This window comes from Microdochium trichocladiopsis, assembly GCF_020744255.1.
Source record: "Microdochium trichocladiopsis strain MPI-CAGE-CH-0230 chromosome Unknown B0I36scaffold_2, whole genome shotgun sequence".
Classification (NCBI taxonomy): Eukaryota; Fungi; Ascomycota; class Sordariomycetes; order Xylariales; family Microdochiaceae; genus Microdochium; species Microdochium trichocladiopsis.
The window spans coordinates 1,653,502-1,663,172 of record NW_025763545.1 but is presented as its reverse complement, the minus strand read 5'-3'; the positions used below and the strand labels follow the sequence as shown (position 1 = coordinate 1,663,172).

Sequence of the window (9,671 nt, the reverse complement as noted above, 5' to 3'; positions counted from 1 at the left end):
TGAATGAGTTGAATTTCAAAAACGCCAGGTCATGTGCTTGTACTGATATGCTATCGTGTCATGAGTCCATGCAGAATTAATACCACTCGCCACCAATGCTTGCTCGTCGTCATGAGAACGTCCCCAATTAAGCCCATCCCGCCTAGAGTGCCTTTCACGGTTGTTGATGTGTCCGTTTAGAGTCCGCAGGCCGAGATAGCAACCTGTCTGCTGGAAGCATCAATGCGGCCGAGAGCGATACCCTGGCCGCCGGTCAGGGCGTCGAGGGCAGACAGCTCGATGTTGAAGCCTGCGGCGGCGTGGTCGATGGCGAGGACGTTGATGGTCCGGCCGTTGTAGCTGAGCTCCCAGCAAGTGCCGCACTAAACAGGGGTCAGCGAGGGGAGTTCTTCTCCACACAGCATACAGAGTTTGTGAGGAGAGCTTACCTGAGCGGAGTTCCAGCCGGCAATGACATCGGCACCACCGATGTACTGGGAGCGGATCTGGCCCTGAGTCTGCCAGCCGTACTTGGTGATCAAGCCGTTCTGGCCATCGGAGCAGGAGACGACGGTGAGAGAGCGGCCGGCATCATCGTAGCCGGTGTCGTAGGAGACGGTGACGGCAGTGGCCGAGGCGGCGAAGAGGGAGAGGGCGGACAGGATGGTGGAGAACTGCATTTTGGCGGTGATTGTTTGAGAGTGTTTGGAAAACGAGGGTATCTGATTTGAGAGTGTGAGGAGGTCGGATGAGAGCTGTGGTGGTGGTGATGGTGTTATTTGATATCGGGTCGGTTGTGCTGGGCTCTCATCATTTATATGTCGAGCGGTGGTATTGATGTTGCACCCATCTCGCTGACATGTCCCCGCAGGCGTGCCTTGTGGGTGTCGTCATGATGTGTGGAGAAGCGCCGGTGAGCGCGTGCAGGGTCCCTTTGGCGGCCATGCTCTGGAGGGCAGACGATGGCAGGTTGCTGGTGTTGTGTTGCCGGGGCGGCAGGAATACGAGCCCCAGCGCCATCACACGATGGTGGTTGTGGAGGCGGCGCCCCCGTCGTCATGGCCTGCGCACCTGCTACCGCGTGCCGATCGCCTCGTATTGTGTGCTGGCGGGCTTCAGGGTCCACCCAACAGGCCAAGGCAACCCCTGCCCGGCACTTGCAAGCTGCAGCACGCCTCCGCTTACTGCCGGGATCTGGGGTCGTCGGCGCATGACTGCTCTCCCGTGCTCTCGCAGTTCGTACACATTTCCCGAGTCGTGACTATGGCGATACGTAGGCGGTGTTTTCTGCGCAGTCCGCAGCCCTGTCAGCCAGAAATAGCACCTCTTCCGCCCTAACAGCGGGAGGCGCCGCCTTAGGTTCGTGCCCGCGACTGCTAACTTAGCAGCCGCCCCATTCCTTCTTCCAGGCTTGTCAAGTGTGTCGTCAGACTCGGAGAGACAGGGCCACGCAGAACCGCGTCTGGCATGACCAGCAATCCTGCCAACGCAGTGCGTCGCATCTCGATAGTGGGCAGGAATCCACCATCACGAGGTCTTCCGCTCTCATGCTTCGCCCATGTAGCGACAGGCAAACAAACACTGACCCGAGCGCGCGAGAGTTGTGGAAGCTTGGCCGTGCTCCAACCTCCGGCGTCCCGGGCCCCATTACGGGCTTCATGCAGCCAAGGCCCACATGCGATGCCACGTTGATTCCGGGAATCGGGGCCGTATGATGCTGGCTCGAGGACCTGTGGACATCATTGTCTTTAAACTTCGCATCTTGCTTTTCCAGTGCCTTAACTCGTGCCGCCACCTCCGCAATGTATCCTAGAACGATCCATCTCGCCTTATGCACAGTGTTGCTCGTGGACAGCACTCGGTAGGCTGGGAGAACCACCTGCGGCCTGTGCATTGCCGACTGTGCTCGCCCGTCCACGTCCACCTGAGCCGCTCATTCTCATGGCACAGCCAGGGCCGATGCTGTGGGTCAAGCAGGTTTCCAGCAGGGCAATCTCGGGCGCACGCAGCGCTTTGCGCGGCAGCTGAGTACGAAGTCCACAACTCTCTGCTCGTGGCCACGGTGTGCACTGTCCGATCGCTGGTGGAAGTACGGACGAGCCTTGCCCGCACAAGACTGTTGTTGACACGGAATCACGCCGGATAACGAGCTCGGACATGGATGCGAGGCCATCTTGTCGTCCCTCTGTAGCTCCTGGCTGAAGGTGCGTATATATGTTTACAGCACCCCAAACTCCTAAGTAATGCCTAGACGCTCCTTGTGGTGGAGACTGTGGAGAAGCCAGCCTCTCCAAACACAATGCTGTATCCACAGCATCACGAATACGACACCATTGTCCTGCATTGCGTGTCTGGCGTCCGACTAGAAGTTGAGGTGTCTGGCGTGCAGCAGCTTGATTCTCTTCGTAGCAAGGACGACCTCTGTCGAGATTAAGCCATTCGTTGTTTTGGGCCACCTGTGAAGCATCACTCAAGGAGCAGCTTGCAACTGCACTTTTTTCCGAAGTGCCATGCCTTCGGTAGGAGCCCACTTCTCGAGCACGTCCACACTTGTAGCATCTGTATAATGGGGCTCCACGTCGTCAGGAATCATTCGTGGTGTGCCGCCTTGCATCGACATGACTTTGTCCGACCATCTCATCAGGCGTTTGACCAGTGGGGGGAAGTCCAACGCATTCATGCCACCACGCATGGCAATCATTCTCTGCTGAGCCGGTCTATGCAGGGTGTGTGCCGCGACCTTGTCTCCGTACAGGCTCTCGTTTAGGGCGATCCGGCCGATAGCTAGGATCAAGCCGTCCGAGGTGGCACGGGCGGGGTCTGCCAGGGCTTCGTTGATGGTTTCAAGCGCCCGAGCCTGGAGCCACAGTCTGAATTGCGGTTTTGTGATGTTGAGGACAACCATGTCGCCTGTGGCGAACAGGAGTCGTACATAATACAGGGCAGGCTCGGCCAGGGCGTGCTGTGTCATAAAGTGCTCCCACTGTAGTCCTTGCTCGTTTGTGATCTTTAGTGTAGGCCAGGCTCGTGGCGCGAAGACGGTGAGCACTGATTCCTAGTGTCAGCAATGCAGACGCCAACCACCACAAGACTTCTTTGTGAGAGCCGACTACTTACTATGATGCAGTACACCATCAAACCACGACTTGTGCTTGACAGGGCAGCAGTTGAAAGGATCTAGGTCGTTGCAGTAGGTCCGGCATGGAGACGAGGGCGTGCTAGGCTCCGAGTGGCCTTTGCGAGCAGGCGGACCGTGAGCCATGGAGCCATTGGGCTGGGAGACGCCTTGTTGATGCCGGACTATGTCGTCAATGGAAGGGAGTCTGGGGCTTGTGATGAGCTGCCCAGCACCATAAGGAGGCCAACCAATAGTGTGCCGATATGACTCTCGCATTCTGCCATCCTCGCTACAGGGTGTGGCCGGGAAACCGACCGCTGGTGGAGTCACAGGGGAAATCTTGGAGGAAGTGGAGAGAAGTGCAGCAGATGCCTGAGCGCGCCGTCTTCTCGACGCTATCGACGAGGGCACCTGCAGGCTGCCGCGAGCGGACGGGGCAAGCGCGTCCAATTGGGCGTCGTGGCGGGTCTCATGGCTCTGAGTAGGGACGGATGGGGAGAGGCTGGCGGAGGACAAGGACGACAAAGTGTGCGTCGAGCTCGAGGAAGAAGCGGAGGCCGGGGTGGCGACGACGAAGTTGGTGGGACGGGCCGGCAGGAGGATCGAGTCTGGGCGATGATGTTGCTGGGACACGGGCGATTGGTGGTCGGGGACGTGGACGGCAGGAACGCCCTCCCAGGTGACTGCCTCGGGTCTCGAGTCCCTGCCTCGTGCCGTTGACACCTTACCCTTTTCTGATCCCGTCTTTGCACGTTTCGGTGCCGGCCCTGCGCTGGCACTTTCGCTCTTGATATCTCGCCACGACTTGAGCGCCGCCGCTTGCCGCACGCGCTTCTTGGTAGCCGCCGACTTGGGCTCGCGCGGGTTCGTCGTTATGAGGAATGTAAGCCCCGGGGCTGGCGCCGGCGCCGGCGCAGGGGTTGGCTGCCGGGGCGCATCGCCGTCTGTCGGGCGCTCAGCATCTGTCGCCATGGCCTTCGGTCGGCCGATGGGCACAGCAATCCGGAGGGCAAGGCGGCTGTTTCGAGAGCCCAATGTCGTGGTCCGAGATTCATCACATTGTCAGTCTCGTGGCTAAGAGAGAGGGGGGGGAATAGAAGGGGAGAGAGGCAGAGGACAAGTGCGGCCATGATGGCAGGGACGGCACCATGCGGCTCCTCCCGCCGATCCCTGAGACTGTCCTCCCTCAAGCTCGTCACCATCCGCGAGCCCTGAAAAGGGACCACTAAGTGGTACGTATGCTCGGATATGGCTCCTCCTGCCACGGCTCTCGTCATTCGCGAGCCGGACAAGCCTCTCCCGCTAACCTAGCTCGTCCCTGGCGCCATGCTAACTGCGCACGCTGGCACCATGGCGTCACTCGACGCACAATTTCCCCTTTCTCTTTTTGCTTTTTCGTTCCGGCCCTGGGGTTTTGGCTGGGCCTAGTTGCTTTTCCCCGGCGAGGCTGCCATCCGAGGCAGCCATCCGCAAGACCCCTGAATGTGGTCACCCATGACTAAATTACTCCTCTGTGCTGTGCGTTGGGGTCGTACAGGCCCTGGGCCACATGCACATTCCCAACAATAGCACAACCTAGTCTCGATCCGCGTGCAGCGTAAGTTTCCGAGATCGTTATAGTCCGAGATCCCCTGCAGCGCTTACCGCGGCCGGTATAGCGAGCTGCCGGTCTTCTTCTCCACCGGGCCATCGATCTTGACGCAGGCTCGCAGATCACAAAGCACTATCGGGTGGGCATATTCTGGATTCCCCATTCCGCTAGAGAAGACAATAGAACTCCTGTGAGGCCAGGGCCCAGTCATGGGATCAACAGCCACTAATTATCTATACACACCGGCAAAAGTTCCTCGTGCCCACTGCATCCCTCTTACCCCGCGCGGGCCAACCCTTTCAAATCCAGGAATTCTTCCCCCTACATAGGTTCCGAGTCCTCATCGTCATGTCTCGACTAGCCCTTCAGTGAAGCTCGGCTGAGAAGGAATGGCGGCGCGGCGGGGGCGCATCGTATGGTCTCGCGGGCGCGCTGCTCTGCTGCGGATGCTGCTGGTACGGATGCTGGTAGATGCCGCCAGACCCTGCATAGCCTATGGGCTCAAACCGGCCAGGCTGCTGCTGCTGAAGCTGGGGATGATGGAGTTGGTGCTGTGGGTTCGCTCCATACCAGGCACCGCCGCCCTCGAGCTGGTTGTAGTTGTTGCCGTCGAGCATGCTCTTGTTGCCGCCAGCATTGCGGCTGTCGGCGCCGCCGGCCCCGCACTTCTTGAACACCCAGATCCAGAACCACAGGCCGCTTGCGATGCAGAACGCCTTCCAGAAGACGTGCCCGGTCCGGAACTGCAGGCCCTGACGCTTCCGCCTGCGTTCTACCGTCCCGGAAGAAAACAACAGTGTTAGTGTTTGTTCTTATGATGAACCAGTCCCGCTTCCGAGCAGGATGAGGGTGAGTGAGTGTACCTTTGATGAAGTAGACGATGAAGGCAACGGCATAGACGACACAGAACCATGAGATCCAGATGATCAACACCACGATCCACCATGCCAGCGCTAGAAGAACCCTTTAGTCAGCTTCTGGTCCACTAGAGTCGGTGGTCGTCTCCTCAACCAGCAGTCCTGCTGCGAATGACGGCATACCATATGTCGCCGTGTCATACTGCCACACATTGCCCTCCGAATCTGTCCATGTCTTGGTTGCACGCTCTGCCAGGGTCGCAGCAACGTACTCGACGTGTGAAAAGGCCATTACGCTGGAGATTGCCGGGAGATTCCCTTCGGTCTGGTCCGGTTCTGCTGGTAGCTTTGAAGCGAGTGCTCTTGAGTCGCGAATTGAGGCACGAGCCGTCGAGTGATGCGGTGTTTATCGATGGTGGTGTGCCTCGCCGCGACACGTCGGTTGTGCTTGTTGGCAGAACACTTTTGCAAGTGCTGTGAAAGTAGACCCTGCTGCGTTCTTTGTCTAATATCCACAACCAGTTCTACAAAGGAAAGAAAGGTCCCGTCGGTAGCATGTGCAAGGCAGAATTCGAGAAATCAACAACAATCAAAGCGGCAGGCACTTTTATATAACCTGCAGTCTGTTTGAAGCTGATCTTGGGTTGCCCAGCTGATGCACAGCATCGGAGCAAAGCCCCCTCTGCACACAAACTTAAGCAAAGTTAGGGAGGCCGTAAACAAAAACAACAACGCCTACAGAGTTTCAGCCTCCACAAGCGCTTAAAAAAGGCGGCTGGCCCTCATGCACAATCCGTAAACTTAGTCAAAAGCCGCGCTGCGCGGGCTCGCCGTTTAACCGCTAACCATGATTCAGGCTGGTCCAGTTGCTGAAGTTACTGCCGTGCGCGGCTGAGACCAAGCCACCACCACCACACACCAACACTGTTACCACGGGCACCACATCAAAATGTGCAGGCATTGGCTGCTTGATGACATAACAGAGTCTCCAGCGGGCCTCGTAACGTTGCCTTCCCCTTAGCACCAATGGCCTCTCTTTCTCAGCCCTGCTGCAGCTTGTCCAGTTCGTCCTAATTCGTTTTGTGCCTAGCTTGGAGTTATCTTTAGCCCGCTCTGCACAAGCCGAATGACACCTGAAAGGCTGTTGATGCGTATCAGCAGTACTATGTATCCCTCTTCCCATCATGAGACAGAAACCAACGATTAACTTTCGGGCGTGCCCGCCAAGGTCGACGAGGCGAGAGCATCAGCATCAGCCGCACGGCCACTGTAGTGCGGCAATGGCAATCGAGGAAATGTTCTGTTGCTTGCGGCTGTCAAGAAAGTCAGCCCGGACAGAAGACGTGGGAGCAGTTCAACCAAGGTCCTTGCCGCTCTTGCAGATGATGTGCCACGGTATAGTAGAACATCACATCGTCATACGCAGCAGCGCTATGTGTCGTTGGAATACCGCGTTCTTTCGACGCGAGTCTCCCCCGAGCTGATATCCAATGTTCAACAGACGACCACACCTGCGGAATCATGCAAAGCGAAGGGGGCAGCATACTTGGTCTGTCGTTACACATATGCATATTTCTCTGCCTATTCCAGTCAGAAGCCCCGGAGTGGGACCCTTTAAAACACGAGGCACGAGGGAAGGAGTGACGAGGCGGAGGTGTAAACAGCAAACCTTACCTTAAAAACGAAGCAGCGCTCTTCCCGAAAACACACACACGGTAACAGTTCATGTCTCCCAGACAACGCAGGAAGCTAGCTTGCTCGCTAAACGCCCACGGCAATTGAGGCCAACACGGCACGACGCAGAAGAGGTCATTCGAGTTCGAGCACTCAATCATGATTTGATCTCGACTCTAGCATGGCGAGTAACTGGTGGCGTCACAGAACTAACGCCAAGACTCTTTCCCTGTGGAAACAACTTGATTGAATACTGATTTGTGTATGTATGTCGTGAGCTTACAAAAGTGCTACATAAGAACAAATACATTGTGCCGGACTTTCGGACTGCAATGTTATGGTTGTGGTTGGAACTGTGGTATCTAGTGGTCTATGTCTTACAGCTCACTGGGCATTAGAAACTGGAAGTTCCTAATACACAGCTTGAGCCGAGGACTGACAAGGGATAAAAAAAGAAGAGAGAAACAATGCCCAAGGAGGCCAGTAGAAGAGGAGCCATTGACGTTAGACAAGGAAAAGACACCTGGGCCGTTCCTTGAATACCGCCAGGACTCTGACATTGCAAACTTAGAAGCCTCCTCTCCGAGCACCGCTCTTCTCGTCAATGTGCCGGTAACGCTCGCGTTCCTTGCGGTCCTTCAACAGACACGCCAGCGCCATGATGAAGATCGCGTCAAGGCCGACCATGCCGAACACGGCCGTGAAGATCTGGTCAATCTCGGTGTTGCCGAATGACACCAATGGCGAGCCACAGCCCCGCATGAGTGCCGAAGAAGCCGGGCTCGGGCACGTTGGGTTCGTGACAAACGCGGGCGACGTGCTGTTTGTGAAGCCGCAGCAAGAAAACTAGTCCGCTTGTCAGAATTGTGGTGTTTCAGGAAAATGATCCATTCAAAGAAAGGCAACGGATGGGACTCACAGCTGTCTGCATCAAGCTCTGGATCTCTGCGTCCTGCGCCACCCAGATGGCACTGAAGCGCTCGCGCATCTTCAGGGTCGTCGTCCAGAGGTTTAGACCAATGCCCAAGGTGAAAATGGCGTTGAATACGACGAGGTAGCCCGCGACCTTGAGCCAGCCGCGCGAGCCAGTGGCCAGGCCAGGCAGTGTGAAGGCGAAGATTATAAAGGTGAGGACGGCGTTGGCGATGCCCACTATGATAGACGGCGAAAGTCAGCTCAAACCAACAAATGTATCCTGACGCTCTTGCAAGTATCCCTCATACTCACCATTAAAGGGAAACTCTCTGTATAGGAGATGCCGGGCTGCCTCCACCCCTTCCGTCGGCACGTTGAAGCAAGTCTGCTGGACAACAACGGCAAATCCGAGCATGATGGCGCCGCCAGCTGCAAACAAGATGTCCGCCAGGACGAACGCGGCGAGGATCTTGTTGACCATGTTTGCGGTGTCGGTTGATGTCTCCCTGGATTCGAGGTCGAAATAAGTGCCAGCTCCCACGATTCGTTGACGGCGATTCGCTTTTGAACAACAGTCTCGTCCTAGAGATAGATCCCTTATACTGTTTCAACTTGCTATTGTCTTGTGCGTGTCTGTGTGTCGTGCTTCAAGTTGTTGTTATTTGCGATTTGACGGCCGGCGTCGATTATCGTCGATAAGAAGAAAATAGTGACCGAAAGAAGCTTCGAAACGGTTGCTTTGAAGTGCTCACCCGGAGCCTCGTCGGTCGATTAAAGAAAGGACTGCCGCACAATAAAGCGGCTCTGGCGAAGAAGAGAAGGAGAATGAACCCGCGCTGTCCCAGACCTCGTCGACGCAGTCGAACGATGAGCCGGAAACGAAAAAAGATTGGCCGCGACACTCTCGAAAGAAAGGACAAGACAGAGCCCAAAGAAGGACAAGAGCAAAAGGCTTGGTTGGAGCGGACCAGGGCTAGAGAAGAGAGAACCGCAAAGAGAATTAGGCAAAGGGAGGACAGGGGGGCACCCTCGTCAATGGGACGATGTCGCTGGGCCCAGAAGGAGAATCGAAACGCAGCCAGGCGCGAGAAGAAACAGACAGCCACACACACACAGGAGCACGTCAGTGGTTCATCCAGCACGAGGGTCGGCAAAGAGTAGAGAGACACAGGCGAGATAGGGTCCCGTCACCAAGGGGTGGCGGGCGGCATGCGGGACAGGTGCAGTAGACAGGCGATGCGGCTCCGCCAGAAGGTGTGACACCCTCGTAGCGTCGATGCCGTGGCTAGGGCCAAGTCGGCTGATGGCCAGGATCCTGGAATCATCGTGATACAAGGCAGGAGGTGAGATGGCCTGACTTTGGGCGGCCAGGCATTGACAAGTCTGAGGAGCGGAGCAGAGGCCACGGATTGCAGAGCAGAAGCGCAGCAGGAGGCAGTGTAGCGAGCAATGCAGAGGCAGGAGCTCCCGACAGGGACGGTTTCATGATGCCGTCGCAGCTGTCGCAGGTCGGCCTCCTGACCCGCGATGAGTCCCT

General features: G+C 56.9%; 5 protein-coding genes across 5 annotated transcripts; all 5 read right to left on the bottom strand.

The window, feature by feature from the left end:
* Nucleotides 1-176: 176 nt before the first annotated feature.
* Nucleotides 177-659, bottom strand: B0I36DRAFT_345665 (Epl1 protein; the record flags this gene model as incomplete). The annotated part of the gene is made up of 2 exons (XM_046156381.1): nt 177-362; nt 429-659. 2 exons carry the CDS (start codon nt 657-659, stop codon nt 177-179), a joined length of 417 nt encoding a protein of 138 aa, XP_046016692.1.
* Nucleotides 660-1,323: 664 nt separating this feature from the next.
* B0I36DRAFT_67997 (uncharacterized protein) lies at nt 1,324-2,209 on the bottom strand. Its single transcript, XM_046163201.1, has one exon. It carries the CDS (start codon nt 1,871-1,873, stop codon nt 1,406-1,408), a length of 468 nt encoding a protein of 155 aa, XP_046016691.1. The 5' UTR covers nt 1,874-2,209; the 3' UTR covers nt 1,324-1,405.
* Nucleotides 2,210-2,449: 240 nt separating this feature from the next.
* B0I36DRAFT_345664 (uncharacterized protein) lies at nt 2,450-4,069 on the bottom strand (the record flags this gene model as incomplete). Its single annotated transcript, XM_046156380.1, has 2 exons — nt 2,450-3,027; nt 3,097-4,069. The coding sequence occupies 2 exons, from the start codon at nt 4,067-4,069 to the stop codon at nt 2,450-2,452; spliced, it is 1,551 nt and encodes a 516-aa protein (XP_046016690.1).
* A 660-nt stretch (nt 4,070-4,729) lies between these two features.
* Nucleotides 4,730-6,307, bottom strand: B0I36DRAFT_314341 (uncharacterized protein). Its single transcript, XM_046152746.1, has 3 exons — nt 5,729-6,307; nt 5,552-5,641; nt 4,730-5,460 (listed from the first exon to the last, which is right to left on the bottom strand). Exons 1-3 carry the CDS (start codon nt 5,835-5,837, stop codon nt 5,054-5,056), a joined length of 606 nt encoding a protein of 201 aa, XP_046016689.1. The 5' UTR covers nt 5,838-6,307; the 3' UTR covers nt 4,730-5,053.
* Nucleotides 6,308-7,786: 1,479 nt separating this feature from the next.
* On the bottom strand, nt 7,787-8,615 carry B0I36DRAFT_345662 (tetraspanin; the record flags this gene model as incomplete). Its single annotated transcript, XM_046156379.1, has 3 exons — nt 7,787-7,927; nt 8,139-8,371; nt 8,447-8,615. The coding sequence occupies 3 exons, from the start codon at nt 8,613-8,615 to the stop codon at nt 7,787-7,789; spliced, it is 543 nt and encodes a 180-aa protein (XP_046016688.1).
* Nucleotides 8,616-9,671: the final 1,056 nt, after the last annotated feature.